This window comes from Solanum verrucosum, unplaced genomic scaffold (assembly GCF_900185275.1).
Source record: "Solanum verrucosum unplaced genomic scaffold, falcon-dt-bn FXZP01000281.1, whole genome shotgun sequence".
Taxonomy (NCBI): Eukaryota; Viridiplantae; Streptophyta; class Magnoliopsida; order Solanales; family Solanaceae; genus Solanum; species Solanum verrucosum.
Window position 1 is genome coordinate 311,138 of NW_026020554.1, and position 26,810 is coordinate 337,947.

A 26,810-nucleotide genomic window follows, 5' to 3' on the forward strand; every position below is an offset into this window, starting at 1 on the left:
TCATAGTTATGTAACTAAGACATAAAAAATAACCTACATTATTACATTCACAAAGTAATAAAAATTGAAAAAGAAAAACTTATAATACATTTCAAGAAAGAAAAAAACAGAGACAAAAACAAATTGTTACATATGCAAAAGAATACGCAATGATATTATGTAATAAATTATTTTATCTTTAATTTTCTTTATGAGTAAAATAAAAATGAAACTCCTCATCATAATTCTTTTGGTTGAAATAAGATAACTATATTAATTATGCTTCATAACAAAAAGTCGGATCGTAGAAACTAAATGAGTAGTCAAAATGTGTAGCTAAGTTACTATTACAAGTCAAAGTAAAAAAATCTCTAGCAAAAATAATTCCTAACTATGCTTCAAAAAGTTTCCTTCTAAGCCCTCTTTTGCAAGTAGATCCGCCACCATGTTCCGCTCCCTAAAGCTATGTCAAAGCCCTCGTCATATGTTACCAATTGAAGAAATTTTTCAACACGTTTATGAATAAATAAAATAAAATAAACTATTTAATGATAATAACATAAAACACAAGAAAAATATAGACAATTGTTAATATGATACTGCACTATGTATGGTATTAATAATATTTTTGATCAAGTCATACCAATCAAAAAATAGTTATATCGAAAAAAAAGAAAGAAATCTAAACTATACAACACATCTGGAAAAAAAAAATTGCACTAAAATACAACTATTTTCCTATTACTTGAAACACACAGCAGACCTGAAAATTGGTTATCTCACCTAATTTTTACATAATTTATGCATAAAAAATTTCAATTTAAAAATGTAATGAATTTTTTGGGTCGGGTCACCGGGTTGTCTGGCGGGCTACCGGATTTCGCAAACCCCAAACACCATTCTTCTGAGTGACAAATTTTCTGGTAATGGCAAAACTCTAAACCCTTAACAACAATGTCGATTACTCTCTCATTTCTCTCATCTTCAATTCCCACTCTCAAGAAAACCCATAAAATCTCCTCAAATTTTCCTTCTAATGCTTTCTCTCATAATCAGATTCTTGATTTTCCCTCATCTGTTGCCAGAATTAAGCCTTTCAAACTCGAACTGAAACACAAATGTTCTGGGATTTTCACTAGTAATTGTGGATTTCAATTACGTAGGAAAAATGGGTTTATTGCGAAAGCTGAGAGTAGTGGAGTAGATTATGGAAACAGTGTTGATAAAGCTGAAATTGATGTTCGTGGAGAGAGCACAATGCCTGATAGATTCAGATACTTGACTAAAGAAGCTCCTGATAAGCCTGTTAGATGGCCTTGGTTCATAGGTATATCGAAAAAGCTCTATCACATGTTCTTTTTGTAGGGAAAAAAAATGCCCCAAATAAAGTAGAATGGTTATAAATGATTCATATTGTCGACCCCAGAAGGCATTGATTGATTGATATGTCTTTGAAACTAATCTTTTGGTAGTCTGATTGTAATCTGGCTTTGGTATTGCTGTATGAGAATTGAATTGCCCGTACAAAAAGAAAAGAAGTCAGCTTTTGTTTTTCTGTTTTACTTCCTTTAGATAACAGTGGTGTTTGGACTAGCTTGCTGGCAATTCGACTAATTCCGCGGGGTACCTTCTACCTCCCACCAACAAAGTGGATATAAATATATAGTCGACCCCAAGCAGGCTTAGTTGATTGATTGATATGTCTGTGAAACTAATCTTTTTACAGTCTGATTGTAGTCAAGCTTTTGTTTTTCTATTTTACTTAGTTTGATGTTTCATGTGCTGCTGTTTGCTAGTGTAGTGATAAGAGAATTCATAATGGGAACAGATAAAAGATATTGAGATGAGGATAGAGATCATTCTGTGCGATGGACGAGTCTGAACGAGTGCTGCTCTTATTTGAATGAAGCGGGAAAAAAATGTGATCTTTATAAAGTGAATGTTGTTATTTCCTACTAACAGTTCAATGGCTTATGATAATAGCTTAATAATGGTAAACTAGGACTACCTATCCTCCTGTTTGATTCTGGTTAGCTCTCATCTAAAATGGAAATTATAGACATTTCCAGGGGAAAGTCTTAATAGCCTGAATTGTGGATTATCTATTAGCCTCTCTTCTCTTTATATTTAGTAAAGTAGTTGTTATAAGAAAAGCACCAGAAGGAGGAATTGAACTTTACACAATTCCAGAAAACCATATGCTAGTTAAAGATAACCTACTTTAGGTTGTTTAAGTAGGTTTGGGCTAAGGTCATTGTGCTCCTGCTACCTCTTGGCAAAGTAGGTGTGTGTGTGTATATATATATATATATATATATAAGCTAATTTGTCAATTTTCTATATGTGGGCACTGATTTAGCTGAATGTGCAGTCTAGGCAGAGGGTTATGTAGTTGAGTATAGCTGCTGCTGAGTTGTTTGGTGATATTAATGGTAGTGCAGCAACATTTTCGAGCCTTCAGTAAGGAGGTCACTGTTCTCTTAATCCAATGAATGCCACAATATTTTCAACAATTCTTCAAAATTGATGTGGGTTTACTGTTATTTCTTTGTTTGGACCACATGAGAGGTACATAAGCTGCTTGATAATTTTTTTTTTTTGATACAAGTAGAAAGAAAGCCCAAGATACCACGTAGGTTTGGGGGAGAACTTGCTGGGAACATGTATCTGCTGTTAGAGTTTCGTGTACTTGTTGATCGTTTGATTTCCGTACGATTTTCATTTAAGTAGTAGCTCACATTCGTGTTCTGCACTTTTCATGTGTAGCTCTCTATTTATGAATAAAATGTTCCAGCTATAAACATTGAGTACTTCACTAACTCTGTAGTTGTTGTCAATATGCAGCATTGGCCTTTATTCTATATGCCTGGAGGACTGTCTTGTGGGAACTGGATAATTGGAAAAAGGCTGTGGGTGCTGTCTTCCGATTTCTCGGTTACATCTCGAAACTTGCATTGGCTGTTGTATACTACTTCATAGGGGATCAGATCACAGCTGTAATTAGGTTTATTGAATCATCAATTTACTCCATTCGAGCTTTCTACTCCAGTATAGTTGCATATGCACCAGTACAAGAGTTAACAACAATCATCATTTTGGCATCTTGTGTTCTTGCTATTGGTGAAGCGGCAGTTCCAGATTCTGTGAACAGCCAACCATACCTTCTTACAGCAGCTGGAATAATGGGATTTGCTGCTGTGAGAGGTTATATTTCCGAGCTGTTCTTTTGGTTTATTCTCTTAGGCTTGTTTTTCTTTGCTCGATTTATCAAAAAAAGAGATTATGTGTCTTCCGCAATGCCTGCTGCTGCTGCATTAGCTGCTATGGGAGAGCCTTGGGTTAGACTGGTAGTAATGGTTTCTTACGCTGCTTTGGCCATTCTGCAACACTCTAAAACACCTTTGAATAAAAGTGAAGGGGAAACTACCGGTGCAGTTAGGAAGGTCCCGGTTCCTCTGATATGTGCTGCATTGGCCATTGGTGTCCGACTTGCTGCAAAATGGGCTGGTTATCGACATTTGACTTGGATGATCGTTTGATATTCAACAAGCTTGCCCCTTTTTCGAGCTGGTAGAGCATTCTTAGTTGTTAGTTTCTACAGTGACAGCATGTTCTCTCATTTGGCAAAATTGCTTGTTGTTTCTCTTTTTATTGCCTGTCCAGTTCTTTTTGTACAACTTAGAGCTATTTTTCTTTCAAATTTTGCTCTGAATGTTCTAAAGTTGTTGTCTTTATTGCCTTCTACATATATGAAATTTCTCAATTTTGAGTCCGGTTGCAGTTTTGGTCCATTCATACCATTGTTATTGTCTCGTATTTATCATTGTCATTACTGGAAACTTCAACGTGAAACGGATGAACTCCATGTGTCCAAATTGTTTGAGAAAAAAGGTCAAATTTATCTCGCGGTGGGATTATTTTATCCCACCTTCTTCTATATGGGATAGTATCCCACCATGGGATAAAATAATTTTCGAGATCAGCTAATATCTCAAATAAAAAATGGGATAAAGTTAATCCCAAATTTTATCTCGAGATTACTATCTTTATCCCACGTGTCAAATGACCCCCATTATATTATGGAATAATTACTTGGGTGAATCCATTTTAAAAAATAATTACTTATTTTAAATATACTCTTTATTTATTACCATTTATAACAACATATAACAATACTATGTATTTTATTATATTTCAGTTTTTTGTCTCGCCTCTTTCTCCTTTTCATTTGTCCCCTCTTTCTCTCTTTTTTTGCCTCCATGTGCAAGGTGTCAATTTTTTAATATTATAATTGAAAGATCCACAATCTTCAGCCATACATTTAGTTCGTTATGCCTCTAAAAGGGAGAATAAATTCCTGAGTTCATTCTTTCTCTATTTGTCCCTGGAAATTAAGTTGTCAACCACTATAATTTCTGAGCTTATGTTCTTAATGAATAAAATATGTATTATACATGTCTTATAAATTGAAGTAAACCAATACGGTCAAATTAATCATTTTTTTGTTCCGAAGCATCACCAATAAACTACAAAATGAATTAAACTTGAATTAAAAATGTATTATACACATATTAAAATTGAATTAGAAGAGAAATAAACACGAATACAAAATGTAGCAAATGAATGAGCAGTCAATGATTCGTAGATTGAATAAAACTTGTATCAATAATTAATTAGACAAGTAATTTAATCGTAACAAATGAAGAAACATAATAAACTGTCAAATGAATTAAACTTGAATTAAAATGTATTACACACATATTAAAGTTGAATTAAACATGAATGGAAAATGTAGCAAACGAAAGAGCATTATGTGATATGTAAACTGAATAAAACTTGTATCAATAGTGAATTAAACAAGTAATTCAATCCTAACAAATCAACCAATAAACTGCAAAATGAATTAACTTGTATTTAAAAGTGTATTACACAAATATTAAAGTTGAATTAGAAGAGAGAATTAAACATGAATATAAAAAGTAACTTATGAAAGACTAGCCAATGATATATACAGTGAATTAAACTTATATCAATAATGAATTAAACAAGTAATCTAATAGTAACATATAATAAACTTCAAAATGAATTAAATTTGCATTAAAAGTGTATTACACAATATTAAAGTTGTAGAAGCGAGAATTAAGAATAAATGAAAAACGTAACTAACGAAAGACAAGACAATAATCTATAAACTGAATTAAACTTGTGTTATTCATGAATAAAACATGTATTTTATGTTTCTTATAAATTATTTTGGTTTGTATCATTAAGAACATGAGTGATGTTTGCAATATGTATTAAAAATATAGTGTGCACGTATTATAAATGTATAATAAGTGTGTTACCTAAATCATTTGGTTGGTATCACTAAAAATAGAGTAAAGTTTGCAATATGTATTAAAAATGTATTGTTCACGAATAAAATTTATATTATATGTGTCTTATAAATTATTTTGATTTGTATCACTAAGAAAATGAGTGATGGTTGCAATATATATGTATTATAAATGTATTTCTCATGAATAAAACTTATATTATATGTGTCTTATAAATTATTTTGATCACTAAGAAAATGAGTGACGGTAACAATATGTATTAAAAATGTATTGTGCATGTCTTATAAGTGTATTATTAGTGTGTTACCTAAATTATTCTTGTTGGTATCACTAAGAAAGAAGTGAAGTGTGCAATATGTATTACTTATAAATGTATTATTTATGAATAAAACATGTATTCTATATATCTTATAAATTATTTTGATTTGTATCACTAAGAAAAAAAAGTGATGTTTGCAATATGAATTACAAATGTATCGTGCCTATATTATATTATAAATGTATTACAAGTGTGTTACATAACTATTTTGGTTGATATCACTAAAAAGGGTGTGAAGTTTGCAATATGTATTATAAATGTATTGTTCATGATTTTAATACAATTTTAATACAATTATGAAACATATCTAATACAACTTTAATACAATTGCGATATAGTTCTATAAACTTTACCTTTTCGAGCTTCAATCTAATATTTCTCCTAAAATCAATGATAAACCAAAGTTTTCTTGAAATTGAGTTATAAACTTCAAACGTCGTTTTCAATTATTTGTAGGAACAATCTATCCAAATTAATTAATAATTCGTAAAATTCAAATAATTAATTCAAAATTTGAAGCTTTATAATGACCATCGATGATGAATTCTTGTTACTGTAATTTTAGAGATTTGAAATTTCTGCTTGAAAATATGATTTTGTACAAATTTTTGATATTTTTGTTCCTCTTCTCGTCGTGTTTTTGGGTAAAAATTGTGAAATATAGGTAAAAACTTATTTGAAGATATTTCTTTAAATGAAAAATTCAAAGACAAAGAAGAATAAAAAGAAGAAGAAAGGAGGAAGAGAAAGAATGGCAAAGAAAAAGACGAGAAGAAGAAGAATAAAAAAAGAAAAGAGGAGGAAGAGAAAAAAGGCAGAGAAAGAGGCGAACATAAACTGTACAATTTTTTTAATTCAAAAAAATTGTTATATTTAGTTAGAAAAATTATATTGCCATAGATAGTAAATATTTTCTTAATGTAGCATATTTATGTGATTTACCCTTATATTATTGGCTATTTTATATAATATCATATCCCCTATAAATTATGCTATATACGTTTAAAAAAATCACACTCTATTTCATTTTTAATTGTGTAAACAGATGTCTAAACTTTGATTGGTATTCATAAAATTATTGATATGAGAAAATTATGTCTATTTCAAAAGTAGTTATTTCATTATTCAATGTTATTACTTTATATATTTTGTTGCCACTTTAACTATTTTCAAATTTAATAATATGATTTATTTGCTTAATAGGTAAATCCTTAACATCAACTTTTAAAGAATAAGAAAATAAGGAAATGATTTGGTTAAGAGAACTTATCATAATCATAGCAAAAGTGTGTTGATTGTCTCGTTAATAAAAAATATAAAAAGAGATAATAATTTGATAATTTGCATGGTAAAATATAAGTTTTTAGAAATAGTTTGAGATAGTTATGATGCCTATCATTCAAAGAATCAAAGTGAATTTATTTTATTTTTTTTAAAAAATGAAGGAAAAAAAACAATCACATAAATTGAGATAGAAGAAGTACAGTACAAAAATCAAACATTAAAATTTATCTATAATTAATGGATAAAAAATACTATTAACTAGAAATAGTAAATTGACAGATTAGATTAAATTTGGACTAATTAAAATAAATTAAGTTAATAAATGGATAAACAACACGAATCTCACTTTCCGTAAGTTTTTGAAATTATCATTTGTGGCAGATTTTGATCCTAAGATACATGTATTTAGTGCATCCAGATATATGTATCTCAGATATTTAGGGTCAAAAGAAGGTGTAATTTGTTTCAGATACATTGTATTCAAATTGATTTGTATGTATCTAGGATACACAGACTCTCTCGCTCATTTCTCTCTCTATGTATTTGAAATGTCACAGATATATATAATGTGATTTGCATGTATTTGAGATACACCAACTCTCTCGTTTGCCTCCCTCATATCTCATTCGCCTCTCTCCTATCTCGCTCGCATCAGTCCTTATTTATCTGTATTTCACATTGTATCTGATGGAAAAAATACATATGCGTTGAAATTTGATATGAAATTATTAATTATTGAGACAATATGTAATTATTTCAAACTATTGGGAGAATTAATAAATATGATAACTTTTTGTAATTGAAATTTCAGGCTTTTATTTAAATATGATAGAAATATTTGTATGATTAAGAAGTTGTTCTTCAATAAATAAGTGAATCAATGACTCACTCCAAATTTATTTGGGCTAAAATGGATTGAATTGATTTGAGCTAAAATGCGACAAAATCCACCTCGTTCAATTCTTTCTAAATTTAATTATTTTATTTTTATAAATTTTTAGTATCTAATTAAATCATTAGTTTTCTTTATTATTACTCAATATCAAATAGAAAAATAATTTAACAAAATTTCTCATGAATCAATCTAAACTAAATAAATATTAATCCAATTTTTGATGGGCCCAAACTTAAACGGGTTGAATGGAATTGTGATTTAATGGGCTAACAACTCGGATCCAGAACAATACAATTAGGGTTTCGCCGTCCCCTTTCTCCTCTATATAATGCTAAGAACTCTCATCTTCTTCATCATTCTCTTCTCAATCTAGCCTCCTCCGCTAACACTTCAATGGCGTCTCATTAATTTTAATTGTTTTTTGTCAATTTTGTTAACCAAATTGTAGATCTCTGCACGTAGCCTCCCGGGCTCATCTGATTATTTTTTTACATGAAGTTAGAAGCCCCAAAGCTCGTGCTATAAGTTTTTTGCCGTTTAGTGTTGCAGTATTAGCCCTTTTGTACCTTTAATCCATGGCTTATCTGTGTCAAATTAACGGCTAAATCCCTTCTTTTAGAACAATTTTTTTTTGTTAATTATGCCTCATATCACCTTTAGCTTTTCTTCTAATTCAATGAAAAATATAGCTAGTCAACGAGGCATAGAGCAAATTGCGGTGTCAACGTGGGGTTTATGCATTTTTTTCTATTGTTTTACTCCTAAGTCCACTGCTATATTGTTGATCGTCTGTATCGGATTCTCCAAAAATATTATTTTCTATTTTGGCTATGATTAGAAGATTTATCCGCGCTTCTGAGAGTAATCTATGAAGCATATGATAAAAAAATGGTTGAATTTCTTAATATGAGCCTAATTTATTTATTTTTTTGGTACTAATTTGTTGTAGTTTGAAATTTGGCAGTGATGATATAAATTCAGCTTTAATGCCAGTTCTGCTTCTGATATTCCGTGATTGATAGAGCTGTTTATATTTCTGAGCCTAAAAATTTATGTTTTACATTGTAATTAGTTGAGTTTTTTCTTAATTGATGTGTAAAATGTCTGTTAATTATGATGATTTATTGTTAATTAGAGGCCAGTGATGTATGGTAATTGTCCGTACCATATGAGGAGTTTTTAGCTCCATTGATGTTATATTACCTTTAGCTTCTGAGGCCTTTTTAGTTTTTTTCCTCGTTCTGTGAATTTGGATTAGTCGAGTTTCTATCCTCTAGTAATGATCTTGTCGTCAATGCGTGAATTTGGATTAGTCGGGCTCTAGAAATGGTGGAATAAATAATGTCGAGACTAACTAATATGACCTCTAGTTTACTTGTTATGATTTTCAAGGCTTCTTTATCTGGTGGTCGAAACATAATCCATTTTCGATCAACTCGTTCCCTAGAAGCAATATTATTTGTGTTGCTCTATTGTATTTTTCTCCTTTCATAACCCCTTTTTGTCAAATGTGTTTGGAGTACACTATGGAGCAGCTACATTTTTAAAAATTTCTAATATAGTTTTGCTTATGATGATATAATCCGTGTTAATGAGGTGTAGTGGATCCAAGACCTTGCTTTGCAGGGAGAACACCACTTGGTGAAACTATATTACATATGATCATATTGGATTCTTCTGAGGCTTTTTTTAATTGGTATTTTTGTTTGTTTGATGAAAATATTTGAGTTCACTATACCCTTACTCCTTTATATTTGGGTGTAGGGTCTGATAAACTCATATAGTGTTAAGAGTGTTGTCATCAGCTTCTTCTTTTGTATCAACATGTTTGGAGTTAAATAACAGCACTACATTTTTTGTCTTTGGAGCAAGTATTTTTAGGTGGTATGATATGTTGTTTGGATTCTGTAAAAATGCTGGTCGACTTTCTTGTTGTGGTTCAATGCTCTGATGAATTGAGTATACCAAGTATATAACTAATGCAATGTTGATTTTTTTTTACATTAGGGCTTTGAGTGATGGAATGATCTTAACGAAGGCCAAATAAGACAAACATTGCAATTTCCTAGGATATGATATTTTATTATTTTGGTTAAAAAAATTAGGCATGATTGATATATTTGATCCACTAAGGATAGTAGTAAAATAGGTAACATACTAGAAAGTGGAGACTCTTTACTTTTGGTTTATTTGGTTTGTCAATTTGATTTTGATTTTAAGTAACTTCCAAATATGTTTTTTCATCAAAATTTAATGCTTTAACTGATAATTGAATTGATAATGATAAATTTTAAAATTGAATTGTATTGATATGCAACCCTTAATATACCAACGTCAACATCAAGAGATACAATTTGTGGCTAAATATTCTAATAAAAGTCATTCTTACTTTGAGACGTGACTAAAGAAAATACTTGACAAGAGAAATCAAGCCTGTTTACCCGGCAATTGGAGCTGTCTAAAATGTTAATTTTTTAATTAAAGAATATTTAATTACTTGAATTGAGGTATTTTGAAAGGAAAAAAGTATCTTTTATGAGATAGTAATAAGGTACTTAAATTTTGTTTATAGTTTATGAGATTAAAATATTCTTTCAAAAATTATTTGTGACAAAAGATATTTTTCAAAATAAATATATTAAGGAAGTCTCTCCCCTTTTGTATGAATATCGATTTCGTCAATTTTCAATTTCTCCTCCTTTTATTGGACAACTTACACATTTTGGACAAAGCAACATAATATGAGTTTAAATAATTGGTATATTGTTGGTGTACATAATTTATATACCAATTAAGTTAATTTTTACATGTAATGTATCCTATTTTAAAATTCTTTAATCTCACATTTTAAGAAAAATCATTTATAGAATTATTTGGATGATCACAACAACAATAATAATGTATCTTGTATAATTTTGCAAGTGACGACTACGAAGAGTAGAGCGTATACAGACATTATCATTATCTCGTGGATGTTGAGATGTTGTTTTTGAAAGCCTCTCAGCTCTAGAGTAGCAAATTCAAGTACAAAGAAGAAGAAAATCGTGTAGCAAACATATGTACTAACAAAGAAAACAACACGAAGCCTATAAAAAAGGAACAAGAACCATAAAATAGCGTGATAGTGGAAATACATTAAACAACAAAGATGACAAATATCCTGAGCGAATAATACAGTTAGTACAATGACAAATACCACAAGCCAAAACCCTTAAAAAACAAAAACAATCATTCCCTAACAGTAACTTTCTACCCTGGTATGTAGGGGTGTGCAAAAACCGAACTGACCGATAAACTGAACCGATAAAAGTGTTATTGGTTTATTGTTATTGGGTTATCGGTTATTTAATGGTTTTACAAAAAAAGATTATTGGGTTATTGATTTTTTAATATTGGGTTATCTGATAACCCATTAAAAATATAATTATTTAATATTTAGTTATACATATATATAATATATCAACAAAAAATATAAATTTAATTAGTAGTATATTAGACTAAAAATATAAAAATCCTACGCAATAATTAACACTACTTAACAGTTAACTCTCCTCTCTACTTTTAGTTATTTAACCTTTAGGTTCTACTTTTTAGTATTACTTATTTACTTTAGTTAGTTTATAATTGACTAATATTAGCTTTTGCACGATTGTAAATATGCGCAATTTGATTAACGGAATTCAGATTGTGTTTTTTAAAAATAAAATAAAGTAAGAACTTTATTTAGTTGGGTCTTTATATGATTTGCCATAAACATGGCCTCATTTGCTATTGTTTTGACTCTTGTCTATGATTTGGTTTTATTTGATTCTCTTTATTGCATAAAGGGGATCTCGTTTTATATATTATGGTGATCGAAAATTGACCAAGACTTTGTTGTGATGACCAAAATACAGCATGTTGGTCCTTGTTGTCCCGTTTGTGATGATTATTTCGATGTATGCGTATCACGTCAAATTATTGGATAAGTCATATATGTGTTTTAAAATCATTTTCTTATTGGTTAAATCGAAAACCGATAAACCGAAAACCGATAACAAATATCTTATTGGTTTGTTTATCGGTTTAGCATATTCAAAAATCGAAAATCAATAAATCGAACCGATAATACTTAAAACCGAACTGAACCGACCGATACACACCACTACTGGTATGTGACCTTCATAACCTCTCATCTAAGGTCATGTCCTCAGTAAGTTAAAAATGTGTCATGTCTTGTCTAATTACATTTACTAATATTTCTTTGGTCTACCTCTGTCTCTCATCGGCCCCACTATGTCCAATCTCTCAGATCTCCTTATTGGGCATCTCTTTTTCAAATGTCCAAACTATCTCAATTTTTTCCTTGCATCTTGTCCACCACAGATGTCACTCACACTTTGATCCGAATATGCCCATTCCGAATCCTATACTCCTAGAATGCCCAAAATCCATCTTAAAACATCCTCATTTTTTATAGTCACATTTCATGAGCATAAAAGTTCTTGACTAATCAACATTTAGTCCCATACAACAAAGTCAGTCTAACTATCACTTTATAAAATTTACCTTTAAGTTTTGATGGTATCTTCTTGTCATACAAGATGTCGGATGCAAGCCTCCACTTCATTCATGTCGCACCAATACAGTGCGTGACATCATCGTCGATCTTTCCATTTCCTTTGATCTGAGACCCCTAGATACTTAAATCTTTCACTCTTGGAATAACTTGAGTATCATATCTCACTTTCACGCCCGTTTTATACGTTTCATCATTGAATTTGCACTTCAAATACTCTATTTTGAACCTGTTCTTTGCCTCTTTCTGAATCCTTTAGACTTCAAAGTCTGTCTCTACGCCTCCAATTTATTATTGACTCCAATGTGCGTTTTTTCAATCAAAACAATGTCATCTATAAATAACATACATCAAGATGCTCATTCTGAATATGTTACGTCAATTTATCCATTTCAAATACAAATAGAAACAAACTTAACGCTGATTATTGGTGCAACTCAATCTCAACTAAAAAAAATACTTAGTCTTCCCCCATAGTTCTTACCCCACCGGTAAAATTAAAACAAAGAATATTAAAAAAATACTTAGTCTTCTCCCATAGTCCTCCCTTATACTTGTATGCATTTGTATTCTGGACCATTCTACTTGATCATTTGTCAATTGAACCCTTAAACTCAGTAAAACTAAGCATTTAAACTCCTTTCGCTGTGTGTGAACTTCAAACACTTGACAAAAATGACATATCATCATCCACATCACATTTTAAATGACACATCACTTATTATTATTATTATAAAAATCTGTTTTTTCTTTCTTTTTCACTTCATTCCTCCTTCTTCCCTTCACCTCTCTTCATTTTTATTTTTTTTTACATTAGAGATACCACCACAACCTTCCATTCTCACTAGTATCATTACATTCCTAAATAACTAACAATTATCATTTAGTTTTTTTTTTTTCAAAATTTCTTTCATTCACAACTTTTAATCGTATTTCTTTTACGTACATTCACATCTACAACTTGAACCACCATAAATCTCTTTTCCCCATTGATGTTAACAAATAGCCATTAAAATACATCAATATACTCTAATATTTATACAAAATTTTACATAACACATTTCACCTAATTTCACAAAGACATTCAACAATCACTTTTCATCTTTCAAGATTGTTGAATCTTTATTACTTTATGGGTTATAAATTACCCCAAAAATAAAAGGAAAATACAGATCTACAACAACAATATAATTTCATTTCTATTCCCGGAAATGTGAAAAAAAAGAGAAACAAGAAATTGGAAAGGATCGGAAAGGGGAGAAAGAAGAGAAATGGGGGTTTGAGAGTAGAAAGAAAAAAAATAAATGGGGATGGGTGGGGTGGGAAAAGAAGAAAGAACTGAACAAAAGTTAATTTTCTTATTTTTTATCTTTTTATTCAATTTTTAAAAAGAAAAAAAATATTTTTAGTCTAAAATTTGATCTATCACGCTCCTTCTATGTGTAACATCACATATTTGTGCCAACTCAATAATTGAGTTGCCACATAAGTTTGGTCAACGGTCAGAAAGTCTTAAAACATAGAATTTTATTGAGTTTAATGGTTCAGTTGACAAATAGTCAAGTAGAAGGGTCCAGAATACAAACACATATAAATAGAAGGGTCCATCAACCCATTTTGTTAATTTTAGACCATTACTTCCTAAAAAAATTTACTACGTGTGAGACACAATTTATACTAGTTGTATGAAGATATTATTTTATTGATTTTATATTCTGACATGTGGGATCCATGCTTTATGTTCCTTCTTGGGCTTTGTTTCTCTTTCCCTTTTTTTCCCCCTCATTTTTGTTTTCTCCAAAATCTAATTTGAAACCGATTTAATTACTTCCTCAGTTTGTATAAATGAATATAATTTATTTTTTACTTATTTATTTTAACAATTTTTTTTTAAAAAAATTATTATTTTTATCATTAATTCTCTGCATAAGATATTGAAAATTAAATTTTAAAATATTATTGATAAAACTAGTTTAGTAAAATGATTCTCTAAATATATATATAAAATGAAACACTAGTTATTAAATTATACATTAAATATTTAGAAGTTATGAACATAAAAAGCATGATTATGATTATTATTATTAAGCATTTGACTATAGAATTCATATATTTTTTCTACTGTATTTGAAATATATATAGTTAGAGTTGAAAATAGAGTTATGTTTTCCTTTTGCATGTTTATATTATACTTAAATACAATTTCAAAAGTGAAAAGTGAGTTGAAAAAACACATTAAGCCAACATGTTTACCAAATTTAAAATATACTTTCAAAAAGAAAAGGTTATGTTTCAAATTTTCATGGTCAAAAATCAGTTTTTAAATAAAGTGAAAAATTATTTTATAAATAATTTTTTATATTTAAATGGGTCCTAAAAGTAGAAGTTAAAAAGAAACGAAATATGAAGGCGAATTTTTTTAAAGTACAATAAATGAAAATGGGAGAAAAAGGAATAAAAATAATTTTATTGGTCAATTTTCATGACATAAGTGACCGTTCAAGAATTAACTTGAATTTTTTTATGCTCATAACTTTTAATTATATAATAATGAAAATTATAATTTGTTAAAATAATAATAATAATTATTTTCATTTACAAACTAAGAGGGGTTATTAAATTGATTTCAAAATTAAATAAAAATAAAAATAAAAATGAGGAAATAGAAGAAGAGTAAGAAAGAAAAACAAAAGGCCAAGAAGAAAAATAAAACATGAATTTCACAAATCACATTATAATATACCATTTACGATAGTTCAGGTATATTTATCTTTTTTTTTCCCTATAAAGACTGACCTATACACAATGTAATATTCTAGTTAAGAGGTCTGAGTCATTGACTCTCTAAGAATATTAAAATAATGGTTCTAAGATTATTCATATTTTGGGCCATTACTTCCTGAAACTTTTTACTGTGAGGCGCAACTTATATTAATTACTAGATTTTGTTGCCCGTGCTATGCACGGGGTCAATAACATAAATGGTATGTGTTGGGGCTAATAACGAAGTTTTTGAAGCGATTGATTGCGTGGATAAAGGAATAAGGCTTTTTATCACAAACCTGTACTTTCTTTGACGCTATTGAAGGCACAATAAGACTACCCACATACAACATTTTTGAACAATTTTATGTTGTCAATTATCACGATTTAATTTTAAGAATCAGTCAAATTTTTTTTCTGTTTTTTTAATAAATATTTTAAGTTGTCAATTATCACGATTTATTGTATTTTATACATAATTTTTAACGATAGATTAATTTCAAGAATCAATCGAATTTTTTTAAATGTATTTATTTTTGAAATATTTTATGTTGTTAATTATCATGATTTCTAGTATTTTTACGATAGATTAACTTCAAGAATCAATGAAATTTTTTGTATCTTTTTCAAAACATATTTTATGTTGTCAATTATCATGATTTATAGTATTTTTACGCAATTTTTAAATATAAAAAATTTAAAAAAATAAGACAAATAAATTAAAATGGACCCAATATATGTTATTTTTGTTGTCTCAATTTATGTGACACAAATGAAATTTGAAGAGTCATTGAATATTATATATTATACTTGGGCATAAACTCTCTTACGCACGGGCCCAATAACTATTATTTTTTGTCCTAATGTATGTGACACAGATAAAATATAGTGAGTTATTTAAATTTAATATGATTTTTAAATATTTTAAGTTATTAATAATGTAATTTATAATATTTTTACGTAATTTGTAAATACTTAATATATATTACTCCACTTGTCTCAATGTATGTAGCATAGATAAAATCTCAAGAGTTAATCAAATGTTGTTAATTGATAAGATTTACAATACATTTTACGTAGTTTTCAGTAATTTGACATTAAATAATACATACTACTACTTTTGTCTCATTTTATGTGACATTGATAGATTAATTTTAAGAATCAGTCAATTTCTTTTTTTGTGCATTTTTAATAAATATTTTAAGTTGTCAATTATCACGATTTATTGTATTTTATACATAAATTTTAACGATAGATTAATTTCAAGAATCAATCGAAATATTTTATATGTATATATTTTTTAAATATTTTATGTTGTCAATTATCATGATTTATAGTATTTTTACGATAGATTAACTTCAAGAATCAGTGCAATTTTTTGTATCTTTTTCAAAACATATTTTATGTTGTCAATTATCATGATTTATAGTATTTTTACGCAATTTGTAAATATAAAAAAAAATTAAGACAAATAAATTAAAATGGACGCAATATATGCTATTTTTGTTGTCTCAATTTATGTGACACAAATGAAATTTGAAGAGTCATCCAAATTTGCACTTTTTTTTTAAATTTTTTTTTAAGTTATTAATTATTGTGATTTATAATATTTTTATGTAACTTTCAAATAACTTCCTAATTTATGTGATATGGATAAAATTACAAAATTAACCCTTTTAAAATGTCTTCAAGATATTTTAAGTTGTTAATTATTATTATTTTTAATACTTTTTTGGTAATTTTAAAATGATATATGTTATTTTTTCTGTCTCAATATATGTGACCCGGATAGAATTTTGAGAGTCAACCTATTTTATGGTAGAATTTTAAATATTAAATATTTTAAGTCATTTGTAAATGATTTATTATATTATATTATTATATATTATATTATATTATATATATTATATTTATTTTCTATTCTACTATATAATAAAAGGGAGTTTATGTATATATTATATTATATTATATTATATATTATATAAACTCCCTTAGAAAATAAATATATATTATATAGTAGAAAAAATGATTTATTATATTATACTATTATATTATGTATTATATAAGGAGTTTATGATGGGAAATTCAAACGTTCATTAGAAATTCTCATTTTAAATTATTTTTTTTAAGTTATTCATTATTGTGATTTATAATATTTTTATGTAACTTTCAAATAACTTCCTAATTTATGTGATATGGATAAAATTACAAAATTAACCCTTTTAAAATGTCTTCCAGATATTTTAAGTTGTTAATTATTATTATTTTTAATACTTTTTTGTTAATTTTAAAATGATATATGTTATTTTTTCTGTCTCAATATATGTGACCCGGATAGAATTTTGAGAGTCAACCTATTTTATGGTAGAATTTTAAATATTAAATATTTTAAGTCATTTGTAAATGATTTATTATATTATATTATTATATATTATATTATATTATATATTATATTATATAAACTCCCTTAGAAAATAAATATATATTATATATTAGAAAAAAAGATTTATAGTAGAATATTATATAAGTAGAATATAGGGAGTTTATGATGGGACATTCAAATGTCCTATCATAAACTCACTCTTATATATAAGTAGGAATACAAGAATATTATTTTATTGATATTATATTTGACACGTCGGATCCATGCTTTACCTTTGTTTCTTTCTTACTTTTCTCTTTCTCCTTTTTTCTCACTTTTTATTTTCTCCAAAATCTAATTTGAAATCAATTTAATTACTCCCTCAGTTTATATAAATAAAAATAATTTAGTTTTTTACTTATCTATTTTAATCGAAAATATTTTTAAAAATTATTATTTTTATCATTAAATAACGACATAATATATTGATAATTAATTTTTAAAATATTATTAATAAAACACTTGTTATTAAATTACACATAAAATATTTAGAAGTTATGAACATTAAAATCATGATTATGATTATTATTATTACGCATTTGACTATAGAATTAATATATTTTTTTTTATTGTATTTGAAATATATGGAGTTAAAGTTGAAAATAGAATTTTGTTTTCTTTTTGCAAAAAAATATTCAAAATAATGTTCATATATACTTAAATACAATTTCAAAAGTGAAAAGTGAGTTGAAAAAACACATTAAACTAACATGTTTTTCAAATTCAAAATATACCTTAAAAAAGAAAAGTCTGTGTTTCAAATTTTCATGGTCAAAAATCAATTTTTATGTTTAAATGGTTCCTAAAAGTAGAAATTAAAAAGACACGAAATATAAAGGCGGAAATTTTTAACGTACAATAAATGAAAAATGAGAGAAAAAGAAATAAAAATAATTTTAATGGTCAATTTTCATGACATAAGTGGCCGTTCAAAGAATTAACTTGAATTTTTTTATGCTCATAGCCTTTATTTATATAATAATAAAAATTATAATTTAAAAAATATTTTTTGTTAAAATAAATAAATAAAATAATAATAATTATGTTCATCTGTACAAACTAAGAGGGGTTATTAAATTGATTTCAAAATTAAATTAAAAAAAAATAAAAAATGAGGAAATAGAAGAAGAGTAAGAAAGAAAAACAAAAGGCCAAGAAAAAAAAACAAAACATGAATTCCACAAATCATAATATAATATAAATAAAATAATTCCTTACACAACTAATAATACTAATAGTTGTGCCTTACAATAAAATAATTCCTCACACAAAGTCATTGCCTTTCCCCTATTATAAATTATACTAAGCAAATTCAATATATGAGAAGGTTGCTTGTGAGTGAAACAAAGGAATATTAAATTATAAGTTGTAAGATGTGTCACATGTATAAATCTTAGATAAACCATCAATTTGGGAACATCTAATTAAAAAAATAAGACTATGAAAAAAGATTAACTAATAAAAAAAAAACTTGGATAAACCATTTCTCAAATCCCATAGTTTGGACACCAAATTCACAATTTTTTTAAAGTTGTCAAACTTGTAACATTTTCAGACAACTCATATAATGACACTATTGTACTAGGATTCCTTTTTTTTTTTTTCACCACTCCTTTATCTCATAATTACTCATTTTATCCATTAAATCAAGATTTTGACAGAAATACTGAGAATAGATTCAATCTTTGAACAATTTTTGTTAAGAGGAAAAAGAAAGAAGATGAGGGGTTTCACATATTTAAGCAAAGTTCTTCATAGCCATTCTTCTTATTCTAAACTTTTGGTTCTCTGTTCTGTCAGGTTATTCTTTTTGATCCCTTCATTTTTGTTAAATTTTTTAGTGACTTCATTTTTTTTTTTTGTTTCTTGATGATTTTTCATTAACTTGTTTGTTATTTGTGTAATATGACTCTGATTTTCAACCAAACAACTCGTAAGAGCTTATTCACCTTAAACTCCCTTGTTTCATTGCTCATTTGATTCTTAGCTAGTTAGCTTAAACCAATATTTGACAGAAATATTGATAAAGTTTCAATCTTTGAACAAAAAGAAGATGAGGGTTTCAAATATTTTAGCTAAGCTCTTGATAGCCATTTTTCTTCATCTCTACCTTTTGGGTTCTTGATTTTGTACTGAAAGGAGAATCTCTGAATTTGTTTTGACACTTGAACATATTGTCATTGACTCTTAGATCCAGAGAAGCTAAATGAAAGTGTTAGAGTGAGTTAGAAGTTTTAGGAAATGGACTAATGGTTTGCTTATATGGACTTGGGCAATCCCCCTGTGAGTTAGCTTTCGAGATTGAGTTAGGTCCAAGTGTCGTATCTTTTTAGGCGATCGTTTGTTGTTATGACTCCACATGCTGGTTTGAATAATGTGAATTTGTATATAACAATGTAAACTCTTAGTGGCCATTCTTTTTTTAATTCTTGTGGAGTATAGCTCGAGTAAATCGGATGCTCTACAAAGGTAAAATTGTGTAGCATGGATTTAAAGTGGGAGTAGAGTTTTTAATGAGCTGAGCTTGACAAAACATGGTGGATAACAATTTATTTTAATAAGTTAGACATGAACTGGTTTGGCTCTGGAAACTTCTCTCTCTGATTACTAGGTTGTTATGGATTTCTTACTTCGTCGTTTCTGTTTCTATAGTCCTAGACATATGCCTCTTAAGTTGTATACAATGAATTACGTTTATAGAATTCACAACGGGAGCAAATGCATTTATCAACAGACTTACTAAACTAATTCACTTGAAGGATTGATGTTTAATGAATGAAATGTTGTGGTTCCTTTAAAGACTGATCTTTTTCATCCATATTTGGTAGAGGATTTTTCTACTTATATTTTTCTTCTGGTTGTTACAGTACTGGAGGTCTATTGGTATATGCGGAATCAAATGTAGAGAGTGGAAAACAAGTTGTTGAACAGAATCAACCAGAGTCTAAGAAGAAGAGAGTAGTGGTGCTTGGAACAGGATGGGGTGGTACCAGCTTCCTAAAAGATGTTGATATTTCTTCATATGATGTTCAAGTGGTTTCGCCGCGGAACTATTTTGCATTTACACCATTGTTACCTAGTGTCACATGTGGGACAGTTGAGGCACGAAGCATAGTAGAGCCGGTTCGGAACATAATAAAGAAGGTAAGGAAATTATGATAAGGAACTTGCTTACATGTTATTTGTATTTTTATGTTGTACTCACAAGATTTGGAATGAATAGTATAGCTTTGTGCACTGCATCTTAGAAAGATTCTTTTGCTCCTTCAATGCTTCCTCTTTCACTTGGTTTTTGATTGTTCTAACCTGATCCCGGGAATATTACATTTAGTATGTGCTAAAGTTTCTCCAAGGCTGTCTTGTTTTCTTTTGAAGATTTTTCTGTCTCTTATTGTTTAATTTTTGTTAATTGGTCTGGCAGAGTAGTGGCGAAATTCAATTCTGGGAAGCAGAATGTCTGAAGATTGATCCAGAAAACCGCACAGTATCTTGCCGTTCTGGTATCAATGATAATTTGGCAGGACATAATGATTTCTCCCTACAATATGACTATTTGGTTGTCGCAGTAGGAGCTCAAGTAAATACTTTTAACACACCAGGTGTTATGGAACATTGCCACTTTCTGAAGGTAGGACTTCCATAAAGCCTTTCTTAACTTAGTTGGGGATGCATGACATTTCTTCCCTATGTTGCTCGGACTCTCTTAAAATATTGCTGGACAGATCATTACCATTTTCAAAAAAAATATAAAAAAAGTATTGCTGGACAGTGTTGGATCCTCCAACAATACACTACTTTTGGAGGATCCAACACTGACCTGGCGATATTTCTTGAGAGTTCGAATGACATTTTTTACTCCTGCAAGGGAGGTGTCTGTATGCATTTTTGAACCTGATCAGATTGAGACATCTCTTATTTTTCTTGAAGTGTAAAATTTCTTTTCGTTAAAAATAAATGAATCATGTTTCGTACAGGAAGTTGAAGATGCTCAAAGGATACGGAGGACAGTAATAGATTGTTTTGAAAAATCTGTCATTCCTGGCCTAAGTGAAGAAGAGCGAAGGACCAACCTCCATTTTGTTATAGTTGGCGGGGGTCCAACTGGAGTGGAATTTGCTGCTGAGCTACATGACTATGTTTATGAGGATTTGGTTAAAATATATCCTTCAGTTAAGGATTTTGTGAAGATAACGGTTATCCAGTCTGGAGATCATATCCTGAACACGTAAGATGCACCGTTCCTAGATTCACTTTACCACTGCACTTTTAATGCATGCTACAGCCTCTTTGATGTCGATGTTGTGCTGAAAGATTTGAGAGTAAGGAAGAAAGAGGTGTGAAGAAAGTTTAATTCATACAATGTACTTCTTGTGGGCATTCATTTGTTATACTTCGCATGCACTTCCTAATAAAGTATATTTCTTGTTCGCGACTTAGAATGAGTTTAAATGAAGAAGTGGGGATTCACATAACCGACCACAACTTGGTTGGGACTAAGGCGTTGTTGTTGTAATTTCCACTCAGTTAAGAGACAATTTCAGAAGCATTTTTAATCAACAACCCTGAAATTGCAAATTTGTGTCTCTGCAGATTTGATGAAAGAATAAGCTCATTTGCTGAACAGAAATTTCAAAGAGATGGAATTGAGGTTTCGACAGGTTGCCGTGTCACTAGTGTCTCTGATCATTTCATCAACATGAAAGTAAAATCTACAGGAAAACACGTTGAAGTACCCTACGGGATGGTTGTATGGTCAACTGGAGTTGGTACCCGCCCATTTGTGAAGGATTTCATGGAACAAGTTGGCCAGGTATCTTGCATTCCCTTTCTTTTAGTGTTTCATGGCGGTTTCTGCACTAAATGCATACTTAAAAAGTTACTCTTTTTGAGTTTAATTAATTAATCACCATTTAATTTTTTTCATTTCCCCTTTGTAGGAAAAAAGACGTATTCTAGCAACTGATGAATGGTTGCGAGTGAAGGGCTGTAGTAACGTGTACGCACTAGGTGATTGTGCATCTATAGATCAACGTAAAGTAATGGTAAAGAAGCCTTACTTCAAATAACTGTACTCAAATATTTAATCAATTTTTGATCTGTAGTACATTCAATTCTTTATCTGTGGTAAATTTTTTCCAGATATTGATAGTGAATAGTCCATGATTTATGGGTCCATAAGGATAATAATGCTAGTTTGTTGTGTCACGTCAAAACCAATACTTTTGATGTTACTCGACGTACAATAATTTTGTAGTGCCCATGCCTTATAAATGTAAGAAATGGACCAAATATTCGATGAAGTTGATTTTATATGAAGAGGCCAATAGTTACTGTCCTTGCAGTTAATCACTTCAAACTTTTTGACCATGATTAGAATATTTGGCATCTTAAGATGAATGGAAAAGAAACTACAGAAGAATGAAATATATGCTGTATGAGGATGATCATACATCTTATATTCTCCACAATTATGTTTTCAAGATACTATTTTTATTGGCTTTATATCTTCCCCCTAAAATTTCATTTCTGTGAAACTACGCGGTCTAGGAAGATATTTCAACCATTTTTAAAGCTGCGGATAAGGATGATTCTGGAACGTTAAGCGTCGAGGAATTCCGAGATGTTTTGGAAGACATAATTATCCGTTATCCTCAAGTGGACTTATATCTGAAGAACAAACATTTGTTAGAGGCGAAAGACTTATTCAGGGATTCAGAGGGAAATGAAAGAGAGGAGGTAGATATTGAAGGTTTTAAGTTGGCCCTTTCTCATGTAGATTCTCAGATGAAAAGTCTACCTGCCACTGCTCAGGTACATCTTTCATCGTTCAGATTCCATCCATGTTTGTCTTTTCACCAATGTTGCTCGGACTCTCCAAAAATTATTACCGCACCCTCGTCGGATCTATCAAAAAATGCACTACTTTTCGAGGATATGTTTGAGAATCCGAGCAACATAGCTTTTCACTCAGCATTCTGCTTTAGTTCGATTTCTTATCTTTTCACATGCTTTAGGTTGCTGCTCAACAAGGTACATATCTTGCTAGATGCTTAAACCGCTGGGATCAATGCAAAAGTAATCCTGAAGGACCTCGCCGTTTTAAAAGCTCTGGACGTCATGAATTTCTTCCCTTCGAGTATATATAGCTCACCTTTTTTGAAACTTTCTTTTTCTTATTTCCTTGTTGCATGTAAGCATACTGGGATAACTAACTGCTGAAATATGACCAGAATTTCATTCTTGAGAAATTGTTCTTCCATACAACAAAAACTTTTTGAGATAATGATCAAAAACACATTGAACTATCACTTTTTCGCAATTTTCACACCCCAACTATCATATGTTCGCTTTCCCGACCTGAACTATTACCAACTGTTCCACTTTCCTATCTAAACTATCACCATCTATGTATTAAAACATACCTAGGTGAGTAGATTGTGATAGTTTAGGTAGGAAAAGGGAACGACTATCAGTTGGCTTGATCCGCTTTATATATGATGATAGAGGAAAAAGGACCATTGGATAGTTGAGATACGAAATTTGCGAAAAAGGGATAGTTTTGGTGTTTTTTACCACAAGTTTTAACGCTTTTATTAAAAACATTTGTGACTTAGACAAAAAGATCAGAAATGTGGTCACTGGCCCTTTATCATTTCAGCCTTCTTTTCTGCAGTGTGTTTTGTTTAGAGAACCATCAAATTTACACTTATCAGCAACTTCTTCAATGTTATTAGCTGCTCATGTTGTTTATTGACTCGATGATCTTGGCGTCTAACCTGCTTTTCCTATCAGTAAATAGATACATCCTCATTCACAATAATTTCGTTATGCTACCATGATCGAATATCTAATTGTTTCAAACATAGGCATCAATCCTCTCCTTCTCAGTGGTTCTTGGCTTAATGATATGTTACATTTCAGGTATCGCCATTTAGGGCAATTCGCTCCTTTAGGTGGAGATCAAGCAGCAGCAGAACTTCCCGGGGACTGGGTTTCTATGGGCCATAGCACACAGTGGCTATGGTACTCTGTGTATGCAAGGTAATAATTGACAGCTTTCGTATGACTTGCATATTATATTAATATATGTGTCTTACTTTCCTTTTTAGTCTGTTCTAGAAAAAATAATCCATCTTTCTAGTTATTAAGTTTTTAATTTCAACATTGGCATCTTATTCATACTTGCACTCAGAATGACATGACACAAGATTTAAAGGATATCTTTTTGGTATGTTACAACTTTAGTTTAAGACGATAAGATTTAAAAGTCTTCTTTACATTCTTAAACTTCATTGTCCAATGTCCAGTCAAACCAAGACATGAGATGAAACGAAGGGAGTGTATCGTTTCTTCCTTCTGTATTCAAAGAGTCTAAATCTGATATTTTTATTTACATTTCAGCAAGCAAGTTAGCTGGCGCACAAGGTACTTAGTGGTTGGTGATTGGGTAAGAAGATACATTTTCGGAAGAGATTCAAGCCGGATTTAATGAGTTCAACTCCACATAGAAGGCGGTGCGGTGCGTGTTTTTCACTGATTTGCTTCGCTTGCTATGTTTATGCTTGTATCCATCCGGTTACAGCAGTTGAAGCCAGACATCAATTTATGTTTTTTTAAGAATGTACATGTCACACTCCATTGTATTTGTATCTATTTCCCATGATCAGTTCCTGGAGAAATACACTTTGAATCTTGCAAATTTGAATGTATAAACTTGTTCTTTAGCAAGTGATTGAGATTGTTAAGTTATCTCCTTTTTTTTTTTTTTTTTTTTATAGATTCAAGCATCTGGTGTTTGAAATTTATTGACCTGATTAACTTGGATTTGCGTGGTAGAAAGCAATCTTTGTGCCGGGTGTCATTCCTACTCAGTTGGATTCGATTATATTCTGATTGCCACATGTCACGTTTTGATATGCCCAAATGTCAAATTCTAATTTTGACTCATACAGAGTGCTTAAGCCTCCCTACCAAAGAGAAGTGTCTTGAGCTGAAACTTCCACTCCACCACAACCTCCGGTGGTTATTGTAATCTATCTTAATACATTTGCTAGTTGTCATTAAACAGACGGTAAACACCCTCCACCTTGAATCACGAACAGAATAAAAAAGTGGAAGCTTCCTACAAGGAGGATTAAAAATAAATAAATAAATTCAAAATTATTGTAATTCATTTTGGTATCTGAGTATCCCTTTTGACATATTATATATCATATTACAAAAAGGATTGAACTACTCATCAAGAAAAATAACCTTTGATAATTTTCATCCTGAGAAAAATATTTACACCAAAACCTAGCAAAAAAAAAAAAAAAGAAGTATGAAACAACATTATATTAGTGAAAGTTATTGTATTTGAGCACATTATTACAATTATTATTGTACTCGGCGAATTTTCATTTCTTTAAAGATGCTTTTATGATAGATATTCATATTGAAAATCGTATTAAATTAAATACTTCTCTTTCAAGCAAATATTATTGCTAAAAAATTCATCATTTGTTGGATTTCATATGCTTGAACCCATTCATGATTTGAATTTTATGAATTTTTATATCGGCTTCAAGTTAATAAGCAATAATAATTGGCTTTACAATCAATCATTTATAGATATTTAATGATTTTCTTGATATATACATATATATGAAGGATCTCGATGAAAATAACTGGACTCGTATGAACCTATACTTCTCAGCTAAGTTTGCCCTTAATTTATATGGCCTAGTTCGATTTATGAAAGTCAAACAGTTTAATTTTGATCATGAATTCATGCATGAAGTCTTTAATCTTTTTTAAATAAAATTTACATATTTAAGCCCTACGTAAAAAGTAGTATAGCTCACAAAGATATCTTAAAAGACATGAAAAATAAAACGATTTATTTGAATCTCGAAATCTGAAAGATACTCTATACAAAAGGAGTAGTTAGTTAGGACCCCAAATGCAGCTCAAATACATAACAATTCTGAGTGATTCCTCTGTTATCCTCTTTTTCATCCTTCCTTCAACAAATTCCCCTTTATCTGACGGCGTCGTGTCATTGATATTGCTACTAGTAGATTCACATCTCTTGTATTTATCTTTCACTTCTGTAATTGCTTCTTCTGCTAATTTTTTTGCTCTAGGAATAATTAATTTGATCATATATATTTCTGCGCTGGAAATAAAATTGTTTAATTTTGAGAGGATATATAATATGAAGTCAAGTTTGCTTCATATATATAGTTGTATAAAGGAGTCGATGCATCATTTCA

General features: G+C 29.6%; 2 protein-coding genes and 6 non-coding genes across 8 annotated transcripts; all 8 read left to right on the forward strand.

Moving 5' to 3' along the window:
- The first annotated feature begins 899 nt into the window (after nt 1–899).
- Nucleotides 900–3,750, forward strand: LOC125810056 (uncharacterized). Its single transcript, XM_049489572.1, has 2 exons — nt 900–1,306; nt 2,824–3,750. The coding sequence occupies exons 1-2, from the start codon at nt 934–936 to the stop codon at nt 3,516–3,518; spliced, it is 1,068 nt and encodes a 355-aa protein (XP_049345529.1). The 5' UTR covers nt 900–933; the 3' UTR covers nt 3,519–3,750.
- A 4,515-nt stretch (nt 3,751–8,265) lies between these two features.
- Nucleotides 8,266–8,422, forward strand: LOC125810194 (small nucleolar RNA snoR134). Its single transcript, XR_007441851.1, has one exon. It is a non-coding gene; the product is annotated as a small nucleolar RNA snoR134 (small nucleolar RNA).
- Nucleotides 8,423–8,638: 216 nt separating this feature from the next.
- LOC125810192 (small nucleolar RNA U36a) lies at nt 8,639–8,727 on the forward strand. Its single transcript, XR_007441849.1, has one exon. It is a non-coding gene; the product is annotated as a small nucleolar RNA U36a (small nucleolar RNA).
- A 41-nt stretch (nt 8,728–8,768) lies between these two features.
- LOC125810199 (small nucleolar RNA Z223) lies at nt 8,769–8,860 on the forward strand. The gene has a single exon (XR_007441854.1). It is a non-coding gene; the product is annotated as a small nucleolar RNA Z223 (small nucleolar RNA).
- An 89-nt stretch (nt 8,861–8,949) lies between these two features.
- LOC125810193 (small nucleolar RNA snoR117) lies at nt 8,950–9,034 on the forward strand. Its single transcript, XR_007441850.1, has one exon. It is a non-coding gene; the product is annotated as a small nucleolar RNA snoR117 (small nucleolar RNA).
- A 345-nt stretch (nt 9,035–9,379) lies between these two features.
- LOC125810200 (small nucleolar RNA Z278) lies at nt 9,380–9,497 on the forward strand. The gene has a single exon (XR_007441855.1). It is a non-coding gene; the product is annotated as a small nucleolar RNA Z278 (small nucleolar RNA).
- A 61-nt stretch (nt 9,498–9,558) lies between these two features.
- Nucleotides 9,559–9,668, forward strand: LOC125810191 (small nucleolar RNA snoR97). The gene has a single exon (XR_007441848.1). It is a non-coding gene; the product is annotated as a small nucleolar RNA snoR97 (small nucleolar RNA).
- A 9,415-nt stretch (nt 9,669–19,083) lies between these two features.
- LOC125810036 (external alternative NAD(P)H-ubiquinone oxidoreductase B1, mitochondrial) lies at nt 19,084–25,287 on the forward strand. Its single transcript, XM_049489550.1, has 10 exons — nt 19,084–19,356; nt 20,424–20,700; nt 20,978–21,184; nt 21,531–21,781; nt 22,147–22,366; nt 22,494–22,598; nt 23,104–23,367; nt 23,571–23,692; nt 24,478–24,597; nt 24,958–25,287. Exons 1-10 carry the CDS (start codon nt 19,277–19,279, stop codon nt 25,043–25,045), a joined length of 1,734 nt encoding a protein of 577 aa, XP_049345507.1. The 5' UTR covers nt 19,084–19,276; the 3' UTR covers nt 25,046–25,287.
- Nucleotides 25,288–26,810: the final 1,523 nt, after the last annotated feature.